Genomic DNA, 16830 nt, shown 5'->3' on the forward strand with positions numbered 1-16830 from the left:
AAATATATAATTAGTCTTAACACCATTTAATCAATGGCCTTCATCTGTTTCACCATGGGAAATAATGTGGGCTTAATTCTATGATCTGCAGCAGTTCAATCACAAGATCAAACCTCTTCCAAACCTAATACCAATGTAGCTGCTGCTCCTCTCTCAAGCGATACCTTCTGGAGTCACTGTGTCAACGTTAAATGTTTTCCCAACAGAATCTGCACAGATGTGGTATTATTTTGAAGTCTAGGAACAAATCTGCAAAGCGCCAAAGGGTCAAAAGTTTAATTTACTACTTAAGAGTATTTTTGGTAGAAAGCTGTTTATGCTCATAAAGGCAGCAAAAATGTTGCAGGTTGCAGCATCGCTTCTATTTTCATGTTGTTCATTACTGTGCTCTTAAATGGAAATCCTTCAGAATCCCTATAAAATGATATTCATGCATTTTAAGTCTGAGGTGTTTGCCGTAAGAATCCATGTGGAATCAACTAACCAAGTTGTAAGAAGACTACAGCTAAATATCGTGTTTATGTGCTTAAAAGACCCAGGAGTGGCGGTTAAATTTCAATCCAGGGTCAAAATGTCATAGAGAAGAGAAGCATAAAGATCAATTCACCACTCTTTCCCTCGGTGCGAAGTTTTATCTTTTTAAATACAGGGTAGATTCACCGAGCAAATATCTCTTTCCAGAATTATCCTGCTTCACACTCACATGGGTTTACACATCTACACTTGAAAGTTGCAGTTTTTATCTACTAAGTAACCCCACTGGAACAAAAGCGCCTTGCTTACAGGCATATAAGCGGCTGTTTTTTGTTTTATTTTATTATTTCTAATATATCTTGCCAGGCCAAAGCTGACCCTACAACCTTCCGGTCCAGAGGTCACCTCAGGAACCCTTGGGCCACTTTTATTTTTATTTTACTCAGCTGTTTGGTTGGTCTTGTTGTTTGCTGTCTTTGGAAATAAAAGTAAGCAGAAAAATCACACTTGGCTCAGGCCCTAAGTAATGTGGCCACTGCGAAGCGAGACCTTCTTCCAAGATAGAGACACATTATGCTAGATGGGGTTTTCCCCGCCTGCAACTTCAGTGCACAACACACTGCTGTCCTGATGGATTCTGTGTTACTGTTGTAACAGTAAAAATGAACAGTTTTCTCTTTCTCTAGAGTTAAAATACATTCGGGAATTAAAATGTAAGAAATGCAGTAAACATTCGTAATGTTTCCCTACATGGGAAATTACAAAAAACTATAAACTGGTTATAGATCAATAACCCACTGTGGGGAAATGTTTGTGTAACTAGACTAAAGGGGAATATGACAGCATGTGCATCAGCATGTGCAGAAATAATAATAACAATAATGGCAGAAAAATAATTTCGAGTGTCTGACTGATGCTGATTTTAATTCAGTGGAATGACATCGGGCGCATGAATAATTTGGTGACGCTCCAAGCAAAAAGAATTTTCAAAAGACATCAGTCAATTCATGGAAAAATATGAGTGGAACATATGTGAGAATATTCAGTCAAGTCATGTTTGCTAAAAACTTAAAGCAGCTATTTGGCCCTTTTAATGTAAATTGCACTTTGCCCAAATATATCAACTGTTGCTTTGTTTATTACTTACTTAAACTTTTTGTTTCTTTTTGTCACCTAAATTTGTCAAAACACGAAAAAAAAAAAAGCCCAGCATCTATGAAATTTCTCCAGTCTATTAAGCTTAATCTGTTAATCTCCATAATAAGACATCTGCTTGTGAATATGTAGAATCTGTAGGCAAGAGGGAGAAATCTTTGGTACTGGAAGCTTTTTGACATTCACTTGTAGTCTCAGTGCTATTGACCAATCAGGATTGAGCAGGGTTTTCTTGCATGCTGGTTAGCGGCCCATTTGGGAAGCAAAAGAGAGATTGCATTTTCCGAAAGCAATCTCAAAACAGTCGGCTATCATCTGACATTGATTTAGCTTTTTATTACCTTTTTAAAATTATCTGCATTTCTAAACAATTACCTGCAAACGTGTCAGCCCTGATATTGGCTGGCTACACTGGAAGCTCTGAAAAATTGGTTGTTGCCCCCAGAGTGCAAATCAGCCTCCTAGCTAATGTGAACCAAATTTGATAAAAATATTGATTTCAACATTATGTAGGGGCAATTATCAGTTTAATAACAAAGGTAAAGCTGAAGTCAGTTTTGAAATTAACCTTTTTCACTTCAGTCCCTTGTGTTCACAGACCACTTCAAAAACACATCCTCATATTTATAAAAATGCAATCCACAGTGTATGAAGACAGCCTTTTATGACGGAGAAGAGCTTGATGCTGCAATGCAGCAAAGAGAAAGGAAACCCCCGAAAGAGACTTTGGAGCCTTCATCTTTTTTTTTTCTTTTTGCACATTAGAGTTCTTTTGAATTTCTGATCAGAGTTCAGCGTTTTTCATGTGTGTCGTTACAACATATAGTTGTAGCACGCATAATCTTCCCCAAATTGGGCTGTATAATAGGTAGCCTCTCAAGTGAACAGCAGCGTGGAACGCACACAAGTGCATTCACTCTACTGTTGTGATCAGATTTAATCAGAAAACACTCTCTAGGGGGATTTTTTCCCCCTGCATAATGAGTTTGATTCTAATGTAAACCTTGATAATACTTTACATTTATCATTCAGAACTTGTCCTTCTAACCAGGTGGATTGCTGCTGAAAATGTGAAGACTTCTTCGACTACCGGAAGCGAGTCATATGTTCGAACACCTATGGGTCATGAGACGATCATGTTTATTAGCATCCATGTTAATGCATAGTGACTATGCATAATGAAACAAGTGCTGCTTTGAGGACACGGCTGGTAGAAGACCAGGAACAGAATTAATCTGATTTCTGCCCAAACAAGGTTAAAAAGGCATGTGACATCATCCACATGTGGATAATTGTTCAAGTGGATGTTCAGCTCTGTCGTGCGCAGTTTCATGATGAACTGTGTAACAGAACAGTCTGAATGCTGGAGCTTTATAAATTTGCTGCACAGACTGTCTACGCCTGATTGTGGTACGCCTGCGAAGCATCCACGCACAGCTTAATGCATCTGGTTGCTGAAGTGGTTCAGCTTCAATATGTGAGACAAGACTTTTGTATTGCGCAGTCTGTTATTTTCCTCCACTTTGGCAAAGCTTACATTACATCTTGCGCCTGGGATATTAATTGAAGACGTGGTTTGTGGAGAACATTCAGTCTTTCACTAACCAGTATATGCACATAGAGGTGGTACATGAGATCATGTGAGGCATTAAATTTGGCCTGTAGGAGCAAAAGAAAGTCTCATCAAATTCAGTGGTGGGAGAGCAGTTTTTTTCTAGCTCTATGCAATGTGTTCCCTCAATTGTCCACAAATGATACTAAATTTAGGACATGATTTACAAGACTGAGAAACACTGAAAATATATTTCTCATAAAATGTTTGGAAGTGCAAGATTAGGATTGCCTACCTAACCTGATCACCACCCCAACTTTTTTTTTCATAGACCAGCACTATGATTATCCTTTAGGTCAGAAGTCAGGTTTCAAATTCTACTCAGTAAGTGCAGACAGCTTTTTTGAAAGTGACCATATATATGAGGTCAAACTTTAAAGCCTATATTTATTTATTTATCCTTTCTTCCCCCCCTCCTCATCTTCACTCAAATGCAGACTAAGCTCTGCCTTTGGCTTTCAGACTCAGTGGACAGATTAAGCTGAGTTAGCCCTACTTTCCATGGATGTGTTGTCGTAGCAATTTGAAATCCACCCCCCACCCCCTACCCCATCACCCTTTCTCCAAAAACCAGTTAAGAGGTGACACATCTACACTGTTTTAACTGGAAAACAGCTGAAGATTAAAAAAAAAATGGAAGCATCAGTACAAAAATGCCAATAGCTGCAAAAAATATATCTTTTTTTCATAAATATTTCATAGATATATAGACATATTCACAATATATACATTTTCACGGCGTTAGGGTTTATTAGGATGCAGCTGGCAGTGATGATGATGATGATGATGAAGATGGTATAGGTTAGGAACTCCCAGCTGCTAATGGTTAGTATGTTTCCCGTTCACATGTATATGTGATAATACAAAAATCTGATGTGAAAGAGTGAAGAGGCAACACAATCTGAGTGTTTTAGAACTCAATTTTAAAATACTACCATAAAGAAAATTCACTTGCGCATTTTTTCTCTGTGCAGCCTTACAGTCAGACAATTCATGAAAGGCTTCATGTTCTTTGAAGTCATATTAGACTATTATCCACATTTAGCTTACAGCCATGTCAGATTTGTACAAATATATGCACACCGTATGTTTTAAAATTGGTTTTAAAGTCCTGCTGTAGAAGGATGTGAGCAACTGCAAAGAAACTCACTGTAACGGTTCCTCGGGTCCATATTGGTTGTGGGGCGTCACACTTATAAAACTGAAGCTGTAGAAGGTAGTCAGATGGATGCATGGCTGGAAGTTTTATGAAAATTTTAGGATCAATTTTTCATAAAGGAAAAGCTTTTCTCTCATGTCCTTTATTTATTTATTTTAAAAAAAGATTTGATCTCTTCATGGCCAGTAGAGACAGGAGGAAACATACAAGACTTGGAAAAAACTCTGAGCCCATTTTCTGGTGCTATCCAAACAAGCACTACAGTATGTGTAAAAATCCGTCACCGTCACATGTTTAGAGCAGCTGCTAACTTGATCTCATTAACATTCATGTATTTAGGTCAGCTGGAAGGAAAATTAAAGACAGCATTTGCACGTGTGACTGTTTAAGACTGAGGAACAGTGAAATCCCCCCAAATGACATACCTCTGTAAATTAACCTTGAATTAAATTTCCCTTCCACTCTAAGTGAATTATCGTTTTGGCTGTGTGTCAGTGACTTTGTATGCCTCTTTAAAAACACCAGATCAGTCAAAGCAGAAAATCTGTTTGCTTCTTAAAATACACGAGTTGGCAACGTAATGAGCCAAAGCACATGTATATGAGCAAACGCTGATTAGAATCGGTGCGCACATGGTAGCTTGACTGAAACATATCCCAGTTTATACATAATGTCCCATCACAACATCACAGAGGCAGAACAAACGGACAAATTCCAAACAAGAAAGATATGATCTCTTTGAAACATTTATTATGAAATTGTAAAGGTAGAATACCACTGTTCAAATAAAGGCTTTATAAACAGAGTGGGATTTGCAGTGTACTGGAGATTTGGAAGAGTTTATTTCAGATGTAATTAATGTATAGCCAGCAATGAAAAAAAAGGAAAAGGAGAAGGCAGCGGAAATAAATAATACAAAACTAAAATAAAACAAGTCCATTATTGTTTAACACAGCACATTAGGCAAGATTACCAGGAGTTCAATTTACATGAAACATCTCATATATACAAGATTTACATCGATGAGGGTTACAGAGTCTTTGTGAGCTATGAGGCCCAGTGGCAAAGCAGTCAATGGCAGTCACATTTCAAGTCAAGTGAGGCTCTTAGCTTGAGGGGGGTTTTGGCTGGCAATGCCATTATCACAACTATTAGTCTAGACACTGGCACACGCTAGTGACAGAGCAGCGGCCTGTGTGTTATTTGACGCAACACCCCAATGACAAGGACACATCTCCCTCTGGGTTTGTCATGTCAGAATAGACAGCGCCGCTTTGCCCATCTTTTACCCGCACACCCTTTTTCTCTGATGATAAACGGAGAGAGGATGGTAACAGGGAAAAAAAGAATGAAAGTTGGGCTATGTGTTGAACACAAAGCACCCTCATCTGTCACAAATGATCAGAACACAAAGGTGAACACACCTTTGGTGATTTAACATCGTATGTAACGGCGCTGACCCCAGTAAAACACGGGTGAGAGGTTAGGGCTGGAGACGGGGAAGATAAGGAGTGGGTGGAGGAGCCAAGTGAGGAGTGGAAAGGAGAGATGGGTTGTTGTTGGTGGGGAGGAAGGGGGGATTGGGGGCATTCAAACAATGACGTAGCATCATAACTCCATCTTTTTTTATATAATATATATAGAGATAGATAGATTTATAGACAAGCAAGCAGTCAAGAAACATTTTCTTCCACCCTCTACTCTTATTTTTAAGGAAAATTCAAGAGAATTTCAGATGAGGTGTTGATACCTTAAGTGTTTTAAGCTGCAGTTTGTCTTTTCACGTCATGCAGTGTTGGGAAAAAAAAGAAAAGGAAAAAAAACACGAAGCTAGTATGTCAACTTGATTGATTGCCTTAGAAAAATGGGAAATGCGTTTTGTGGATTAGTGAAAACATGGAGATGAATTAAGTAATGACAGTCCTACAAAAGCCGCTATGACTTTTGTGCATTAATTTCACAAAGCAAAGCCCCTGAAGACTGATCATCAATCAATGCGCTTCGAGAATTTGCAGAAATGGATGATAAATTTAAGATGAATGGGTTGCCAGCCAAAAGTGACGGACAAACAACAAAGCAGCTGTGAAAAAAATCAAATAAAATCACATATGAACACACTTGCAAGAGACCTTTTGATAAGAGACAATATTTGTCATTATCAAAACGGTGTCGTATATTTTGGACAGAATGAAACAGCGCAATGATGAGAAGGTTTCTGTAGATGAGGGAAAAATTCATGAAATGTTCACAAAAAACAAACAAACAAAGGAACAACAACAACAACAAACATGTAATTCCTGGTAATTTGCCATCATCTGTGTTTGGCAATTATGTCCCTGGCAGTTACAAAGAAAAAAGAAAAAACAGGCCCATAAATTAATAAATATATAAATATATTAGAAATCAGTAGCACTTCATTTTTCTGAAACAGGGGAAAATAAAAACATATAAATGAACTCCATAGTTCAGCCAGTGTATCAACAGGGAGCTTTGATTTATTTTGTTGTTTTGTGCAGACAAAACTGGATCCCCCTTGGGGCAATAATCTACTCTGATAGTACTCACACCCACTACCATAGTATAGCTCGCAATCCATTTCATTTCCTCTTACCCACCTAGAATATAAAGGACATGACAAGTTTTTTAAAGACGCAGATACAATGTTCTCTGTGGTGAAGGGCTTTGCAAATCCTCCACTGATAATTTAAAGCTTTGATAGAAACTTCACTCGCACACTTCCTGTCTTACTTTCTCCAGACAGCTACATTTGTTTTGAGGATCTGCTACATTTTACTCAATAAGAAGATGCAGCGCTAAAGATCTATCTTCTTGGATTTACCTGCTGTTTTCTTAATTATTCAGCAGATGTTGGCAACAGACCTAACTTCACAGAGCTTGCTCACAGATTTGGTTAATTAATATCTTTACTTAGTGACCCAATTTAACCTTTTGTACATGTTGGTGTCCTTTTTCCGTTCTTCCTCTTATTACAAAAAATGCTAAGGCTGTTGGAACGCCATTAGTTAAATGTATGAAGGACATGCTCAGTGTAAGAGATCACAAACACGGTATCCTGATTAAGTGACAGGATAGCTTGGGAGAAACGATGTATGATCACAGTCGGCAGCAATCACTGGCCTCTCTCCATCTTCCTCTTTCATACTGCCAAACTCTGTGTCAGCACAACCCATAAGATATTGCAACAGACTTTTCCCCTCAGGTGCAACATTGTCATAGTTCATTAATCTTCTCAAACTTCTCCTGCTGCCATCAGCCCCCGTACATACTACTAATCCCCTTATTAATGTGGCAAATGAACCTGCACAAGAAGGACGACTCCCTCAAGGCTCCATAATTACAATGGTCTGTACAAACTCCTGTTTGCATAGAATGTCCATTCATTACATTCATTACATTACTGACAACTCCAGGAATCTTCTCGCTGAGGATTCCCCCCTTTTTTTTCCACAAGTCTTCTAATATCCTGCGCTTTAAACTGAATACTCCAGTTACTGTGATATTTAAAACCCTGCTTGTTGTTTATGAGATAATGTACCATACGCCTATTTTCACTGTAGTGCTCAACACAGAGAAGGAAATGATCCATGAGTCAGATGTAGACAGAAATACTGAATCAAATTTTAAATACCTCCAGTATTATTTGGAATAATTAACCCATATTCACATGTTGCCATTTGCTCTATATGTGCGGAAACTAAACTGAGACTGCTCAGATAGAAAGCTGTTACATGTCCCCCAGCCTGAGGCAGATTTGGGGTGAAGAAAAGCACATCACAGCAATAGGAGATGGGTTAATTGTCAATGCACGCTTCCTTTCCGTGTTTGCATGTGCATGAAAAAAACCCAACAACAACCTAGAAGCCTACAGCCTACATGTTACAGATTAGGTGTTCAGACCACAAGGTTGCACAACTGAAAAATGTCATACAGGGCCCATAACTGTGGATTCTCACATACGTAATGTTGCTTCCGCAAAGTGACGGAAGAGAGAACACATCTTGTGTGAACTTGTCAATATGTGGTAGCAAACGTAATAATTAACATCCCTTTATTCGCGTTTACTACAAGATTTGTTCAAGTTTAATTCTGAAGACTAGATATATGGAAAATGTAGATTGCAATCAGTCAGCAATGATGTTGCATTCGCTGTCTCTGAGACTACTTTCAAACCCTGCTCCCCTCAGCAAAACCATGTTAACGTATTCTTAACACGAGCCTTGGGATCTGATGCACAGTACATAGTTAATGCATAGCCACTGGGCTCATGTTGTGGTAGTGAGCCACATCTATGTCTATGACTACTGACAGGATGAGAATAAGAATGATGATGATTATTATCCTCCGTTTCTTAGATGCTTGTGTTGCCTAGTGAAACTAGGACAGTGTTTTCATGCTTTTTTCCCTCTGTGTTGTTTACACTAATGTAGGTCCCTAGAGGGTAAAAAAATAAGTGAGAAAAATGAAAGGAAAGGCAAAGATTCCCCTATTGCTATAAGCTATAAGGATCTGTATAAAACTGATTGCACTAGGCATTAGTGCGTAATAACGCTACTGCAGATAAGCTATTTCTTTTACTTATACGCTCTATATCACCTAAAAAGAAGACAGCACTGACGTCTTCGTGCTTTGCTGTTGTTCGCAGTGTCTTATTCTCTGTCTAATCGTTTGTCAATTTCCTTTCAGTTTCCTTATTTTTTTGACTGGTGCTGATGTTGCATAGAAGTGACTCTTGAAAACTGGAAGAAAATGGCTTTTCAATTCCTTGAGAGAAGGTCAATCTTAAAAGCGATCCACCCACAGCTTCGCTTGTGTCTTCCTCTTGAACTTCCTATTTTACTGTTTCGTGTTAACTTCAGGCACCAGTTGTTTATTGGTGTTGGTTTGTTAGTCATAGGGCAGCAAACTAAGTGCTAAATTTGATCTTCCTACCGTATACCTTTTTGGATCCTTTAACTATGGCAGCAGTTTAACACCTTTAGCTTTAATTTCAATATATTACATCAAATCACATTTTCCAACCAAAAACTAACCAGTAATAACTTTAAATGAAATTGGCTCATTTTTGTTATCTGTATATATAAGAAATCTTTTAATAATGTAGCTCTTATCTTCTTCTAAAGCGCTTCTACTCTGCAGAGAATGATATGATAATCCGGTGATATTACCTTTTGGATATACTGTCTGTTTAAAGATTCAGTCAAAGGTAATTGGTATTTTCTTGATCTTCTTTTTTTTTAAAACTACAGCACAAATCCAAAAGGCATAGAATTTAGTGGATGGGCATCTCCGCATGAATGATCATGAAATGGAGATGACATGTGCATGTCAATACAAATGGCTGCATTGTACAAAACAATCAAAACAATGGATGGAACAGTGGCATTGATAACATACCCTGGTTTATCCAGAAAGACATGTCAGTGCAGTCGGGGCAGTCTAATCATTTAACCACAATCAATAACTGCCAATCTGAGCTGGAGTCTTTGTCTGTGAGATGTTTTTTGGAGTAATTATGACTAAGAACCAACCGCATGCTGTAAGGGCCTTCTTTACAAATTTGAAAGATTGATATCAGCCAATAATGGAAAGACGGATAATCACTATTTAATGGAGATAAAGTGCTTTGTTGTATGGAGTCGCAATGTAACCATGCATACTGGTAAGAAAAGGAACTCATACTTCTTTTCTGTGCATATCTGTATGATAATGTTGTTTTAATATGTAAGCAAATGCATCTTTAGAGTTTTTAAAGATATGATTCTCTTATTCCCTTTCATAAAAATAAAAGACAATGGACTTATTTCAACTAATTTATATCAGTAAGTAATAGCAGAACAGTAGTAGAATTAGACTGGGGCACAACTTACACAAGTTCAGAGAAAAACACGAAACTGTACAGAACATTTTAGACATAAGTCTGTGCCCAAAAGCGTCTGTAACAGTGCATCATTTATAATATCGGTGGCACAATATAGAATACACTGGCTCTGTTTGTGTGCTTCTTTGAATCATTTGTCAGAATTATTGATCCCAATAAATCTTGTGTGGAATTGTAGGATGACTGAGCAAATCAATGAAGTTGTGCTTACAGTATAGTGTCATATCTCATGTGTCCTCCTCTAGGGTTGAATAGTGGCCCCCACCTCACCCCACCCGCTGCCACCGCCAGCATCACCCATTTCATCGCCTCGTCTCATCTCTCTCTCACACATCACCAACCCCCCCCCCACACACACACACACACACACACACAAACACACACTAACGGCGCCTGGCAAATGATGGCACACTGAATGCCTCTTTTGACTGCTACCTCTCACACAGAAACACATTAAATGCAACCCCAGATGCAGTGACCCGGAGGTATGCATCGACAGGAGTCGCACAGTGTCACCCCTGTAATTCCACTCGCTCGTCCGGATAGATCTTATCACTCACATCTCTAACTGCCATTATCAATCTTTCCTGTGCAGCCTCTGCATCATTAGGCGAGAGTATTTCACTAAGAACACTAACATAGGTTTCACTCCTTTCTTCTCCTCCCTTGCATTTATAAGTCCACTGCAGGTTGGCGTAGTGCCAAGCTCTGCCATGCAGCGCAACACTGCCACCTAAAGGTTCAGTACCACCGTCAAGCCTGACCCGTCGACAACAGCCTCTGTCTCTGCCTTCCCTTCTCCTTCTGCGCTCTTTCTTCACTCTTTTCTGCAGTTCCCAATATTTGTCCACGTGTGTTCCATTAGATTAAAACTGTGTGTTGTGTAGTGGTGCTTTATTAGCAGAAAAATTAATAGGGCTTTGATAAAAAGCAGCATGGATTACGTTGAAATTTGAGGCTCATTATTGGCTAATCCTTTTTGAATTGGATGTGTATCAAGTTCCAGACAAGCTTCACTCAGTTCGCTAGTGTGCTTTGAGAGGAGGCATTTAATTCAAGCTCAGATGATGTGGCAAAGCCTACAGTGACATTCACAATACCATTGCAGCAGTCTAATTATTGAATGTTGTTATTGCTGCAGGTGTTGAAAAGGTTACAAAGTCTTTCATGATATTACAATGCACACCAAAAAAAATTATAATAATAAAGAAACAAACAAACAAAAAAACATGAATACACTCAAGAGTTTTATGAAGAGAGAGAGAGAGAGAGAGAGAGAAAGAGAGAGGTGAAAAGTCAACTACTTTTTGGAGGATGTGTGCAGCATTTGTCTATGATGAAAAGCAGCAATCTGAGTAGATAGGCAAGAAAAAAATGTTTCTTTTACAAAGATCGTTGGGTTACAGTTAATGTTATGTTGGTACATGTTTGCCAGTGATCTAACCTGGGTACTGAAGAGACAAAATAAGGCAAAGCAGTCACTCGTCCACTTGCATTTTGGTAAATATGAATTAAATATATATTAAATACAAAACATGGGTTTGCAAGTGTTACCCCCAAATTATGCATTGTGTGATTGCTGAGTCCATAATCAACTCCATTAATCAGCTGTTGTTCAAGTTACTTTTTCTCTCTTTTCTTTTTATGTTTAGGTTGGAAAATCTGCTGAAGCAGTGTGTCTCCTGAACAGTTTTCTGTTGCTTCACAGTACCTTAGAGTCAGTCCCTAATCTAGACTGGCACTTTAGCACTGTGGAACAGGGCAGTTATACGCAGTACTTATAGACCAGTAAAAGTGCTCTTTTACCTGCTGTCTGGTGTGCATGGGCCCCTTCGTCTTGAACCCTCCTTGGGAGCTGCACTCTGAGGCACTGAAGTGGTCGGAGCTCGTGGAAGATCTCTTGGAAAGGGTGTCACAGCCCCCCACAAATGTGTTATCCAATGGGAGCTCTTGTATCACGTGATGCTTCTTCACTGAGACCGGTGTGTCAGCCTTGAGATGAAAGGCCGACTGCGGTGAGGCGGACTTGTAGTGCCGGGCCAGGTCTGGGCTGCTAGGTTTGAAGGTTGTGGTCGGCGTGGCATTCCAATCGAAGCGTCCAATCCCTTGCTCTTCCAGCTCGGTGGGCAGACTGATGGTTCCGTTGATTGGCTCATGGGCAGGATCGTCAGGTTTGTTCCCCTCTATGGTGACAAAGTTGAGCAAGGAGTTTTTGGGGGACTTCCTTTTCTTGCGCTTTTTCTTCTTGTTCTGTTTGTTTTCTGTGTTGGGTGACATCCACTCTGCCCCCTGCTTTTTTCTCTGTGCGGCTTTGAATCTAGAAGCATGGCGGCAGCGCAGCAACACAGTCACAAAGATGACAATAATCACCACCAAGGCGCCGGTAACAAAGGCTATCATTATGGTTAAATAGTCACCACTCTGATAGGTTTCACTGCTTTCACCAATGTTTCGGTCAATTGGGGTCTCCATGGTGCGTCGAATGAGATCATTGATGAGTGTTGAGTTGCCCACAGTGTCATTAACATACAAAAACACCAGCACAAGAGTATGGAGAGATTTGGGATAACCCAGGTCACTGATATTGACCACTAATCTGTGCAAGCCTATGTCGGTTAGTGCTGGCTTTTCCTCCAAAGTAATATTCCCTGTGACTGGGTCAATTCGAAACAGACCTTTGTTATTCCCACTCACAATTGTGTATTTGAGTTCCGCATTCATCCCTGTATCACCGTCTACAGCAAACACCTCTGCTACCACAGATCCTGGGATAGAGGAGAGAGGCACGAGCTTGAAAGACGTGTTGGAGGGTGGGTAGATAACGATGGGTGTGTTGTCGTTCACATCAATGACATTGATGGTCACCTTGGCAGCTGAGGAGCAAGGAGGCCTGCCACTGTCCACAGCCCTTACATCAAAAGTGTAGGAACTCTGCTGCTCTCTGTCGAAGGATACATTAGACTTTATCACCCCAGAGTAAGGATCTAGTATAAAGTTCTCATTGTCATTCAGAATAGAAAGAGAAACAGCAGCATTTTCTCCGGCGTCTGAATCTGTCACAGTTATCACCCCCACAGTACTGTACTTAGGAAGATTCTCTGACACAAAGAACTGGAAGTGGTTATGTGTGAACTTGGGGTTGTTATCATTTTCATCCAGCACGGTTACAATAACGGCTGCCTGCGTTTGTAGAGGGGGCGTCCCGTTATCTCTTGCTGTTACAGTGAAGAGGAACCTATCCTGATCCTCCCGGTCAAAAACCCTGGATGCAGTCAGAACACCTGTTTTACGGTCAAGATCAAAAAATGATGCATTTGGTCCCAGCTGGTAAACAATTTCTGCATTTTTCCCACTGTCCTCATCTGTGGCGCTAAGAGTCGTGAGGAACAAGTCACGTTTGTTGTTTTCCATAACAGCCAGCTCAATAACTGGCTGAGTAAAAATAGGCGGGTTGTCATTCTCATCCTCCAGCCTCACTCTCACCAAGGCAGTCTGATTCAAGCTCGGCTTTCCAGAGTCAGACGCTACAATTTTAAAGTTATATTCCTTTGTCCCTTCGTAGTCAAGCAGTGCGGACGTCTCTAACAGATACTGGTTGTCATACACAGCTTTTAGATGGAAGGGCACATCCTTCTCTATGAAACAAATGACCTTGCCGTTAATGTCAGTGTCTTTGTCTGACACTGTGATGAGTGCTATCTTTGTATTGATGGGATCCTTCTCTGAGAGGAAAACAGTGCCATTAATGGGACTGATTATGTATCTCAGGTCTATATTAGGTGGATTGTCATTAACATCAGTCACATTTATGGTAACAGTAGCTCTGGCTGGACTTGAGCTGCCATCACTAGCTAAAACAGAGAGCTTATGGATAGCAGTTTCTTCCCTGTCCAAAGGTCTCTGCACTGTAATTAGGCCAGATGTTGCATTCAGTGCAAACAGTCTTTTTGTAGCAGGAGACACCTGAGTCCCAAATACATAATGTATCTCTGCATTTGCCCCTATGTCTGCATCTGTAGCTTGGAGCTGCACTACAGATGTGCCAATAATGGAGTTCTCCGGTATATGAACCTCTATCTGACTCTCTTTAAACACCGGTTTGTTGTCATTGACATCTGTCACAGTAACCTGGAGAATGGCAGTGCTGGATTTCTGTGGACTGCCACCATCCTCTACTTTAATCTTCATCACATACGTGTCCTTCTGCTCTCTGTCCAGATTCTGCTGCACAATAAGCTGGGGCCACTTTTCCCCCTCAGGCGTTTCTACTATGTCTAAGCCGAAGGCACTTTGCCCATTGATCAGCTCGTATTTGTGGACACTGTTGGGGCCAGTGTCTGGGTCAGTGGCAGAAGGAATAGCAAAGCGGCTGTTAATGAGCGTGTTCTCTGGGATAGAGATGTTGATCACAGGGGACGGGAACATGGGGGCATTATCGTTTGTGTCTTTAACGATTATTTTGATCTTAATCAGCCTGAAATAATCATTAGGCAGGATGACCACTTCAATTTCAAAGGAGCACTCGCTGTCCTCAAATGAGGGACCGGGGCATAACTTCTCTCTGTCAATTCGGTTTGATGTTGTGAATATTTCTCCAGTGCTGCTCAGAACACGGACCAGTGGGTTATCTCCTGCTTTGGAGACGAGCCGGTACACAAGATTAGCACTCGTTCCGGTGGCAGCATTTGTATGGGAAATGTTTAGGTCCTTTGGTATGTTCCCAATGAGGACATTTTCTTGCAACTCCTCCCTGATGGGGTAGATTAGCTCTTGGGCTATTGAAGGATCTAGCCATATGCAGGCAAGCAGTGCACCCAACAGGTAATAGTCTTTTAGATCCATAACAGTGTTAATATGCTTCCAGCCTTCAAAACTCAAAGGTTTCTTTCTATGCAGTGTTGTTACAGACAGTGACTCCTGGCAGGAATCTTCCACGAATAAACCTATGAATACAGGACAGAGATTCCCTTCAGTGAAGTAACTTTATTATGCACAGTAAATAAATTTAATTAACAATCATCCAATCCCTCTCCTCACAGTCAGCTGATTCATGCACTATATTTTTTTCCCCTCTTCTTTAGGATTTACCCTTAAATCTGAACATAGCCACAAATCATGACTTCATTCAAACAGTAAAATGAAAATCCCAAAATAAACTGCATTAACCTTTTAAGCAGCCATTAATGTCTGTTACTCTCTTTCTACATCCTCTACGTTTTACGGTCACTATGAATTTTCAGTGCCTCGAACACCCCCACGGCAACAAAACTTCACAACACATTACACAGTCTTATTAATTTTTCCACTTAAACTGTCAAAATTAAAGAGCTTAGTCTGTGAGTGGGCTGCTTAACAAGTGAATAAGCATAAATGAAGCCAACAAAGTAAGCTCAGTGAGATTTTGAATTCTTAGTGGGCAAAAGAAACCCATGCTTGTATTACATACCCAAATCGGTTGCAGCACAGAAGAAAAACTGGAGTGTGTCAGCTCATAGTCTTCTCATCCACAGTAGTACAGTAGTTCATTCAGGTAAAGATATCCTCCTCTGTCGATCTGCTTTTGGCTCCAGGTAAATAATAATAACAACAATCACCCAGCAGCACTGGGTTAATCAGACACGAGTACAGGTTTTAAATAAAAGCAGCCGGTCGCAGAAACTGGGGTAAATTAGAAGCTGCATATGTCGCAGTTCCTTTCCCCCCCATTTAACTTCAGGAATTGACTGGATCTAATTGTGCGACCTGCGGTGATTGCGGTGATCAGCGTCGCTCTCCAGCAGACACAGCAAGGTGGTCAGTGGTTTGCGGTGTCTTCAATTAAACGGGTCCCAAAATCAATGCTCATCTCCTGTGCATGTCCAGAGAGAACCGGCGTCTTTCCCCCTTTCTTTCTTTCCTTTTCTCCCCGGCTACCTGTGAAGGTTAAGGCGCAGACGAGGTGAACCCAAAAAGAGACACGCGTGTCCCATTATGTTTCAAGTTCACGGAGCTCCATCAATAATCAGACTCAAGGTTAAAAAGAAAGAAAAAAAGATCACGAGGACATTTATGAAAAAGACAAAAAAAAAAAGCCAACAACAAAAAAGGTGTAAAAGCTCAGAGTCGATCCCACTTAGAAACACCAGCCTTACGGCTGCTCAGTGTGACACGGATGCGCAGCGTGTGTGTGGCGTTTATCCTTGCACTCTCACTCCCAGAGCAGAATATCTTGCACTAACTCTGTGTAAACCCATAGGAGGGGTTGGCGATGCACACCACACCGACTAACCACCCCGCACCCCCACCCGGCCGACCCTCGTCATTGGACACCGCCCCTCGCTTTCAATGGCGTTGGCAACCCGAGCGAGGACGGGATTGGCCCGATGTCACGTCACTTAAAGCGAACCGGAGGGCTGTCCGCGGTGAGATTCTCCGCGAAGATGCTGCAGGCTGAAGAGACGCTTAACCAAAAACCCCGTGGCTGGGCTGGAGGAGGAGGATGACGACGATGATGATGATGAAGCTGCTGCTGATGATAGTGTAAAAAAAGAC

The 16830-nt window shown here is 40.7% G+C and overlaps 1 protein-coding gene across 4 annotated transcripts in view; it reads right to left on the bottom strand.

Annotated features, from left to right (window-relative positions):
* The window catches only part of pcdh9 (protocadherin 9), a 193025-nt gene extending 176420 nt beyond the window's left edge, over positions 1–16605 (bottom strand). For all 4 annotated transcript variants that reach the window (XM_082527334.1, XM_082527335.1, XM_082527333.1 and 1 more), the window contains exons 1-2: positions 15746–16605; positions 12106–15242 (exon numbers count right to left, since the gene is read on the bottom strand). In XM_082527334.1, coding sequence (XP_082383460.1) covers positions 12106–15141 — 3036 coding nt within the window. In that variant the 5' untranslated portion in view covers positions 15142–15242; positions 15746–16605. The remainder of the gene's footprint in view (positions 1–12105; positions 15243–15745) is intronic.
* Between the last annotated feature and the right edge of the window lie 225 nt (positions 16606–16830).

The sequence above is a fragment of the Aulonocara stuartgranti genome (assembly GCF_965226115.1).
Source record: "Aulonocara stuartgranti genome assembly, chromosome: 1".
NCBI lineage: Eukaryota > Metazoa > Chordata > Actinopteri > Cichliformes > Cichlidae > Aulonocara > Aulonocara stuartgranti.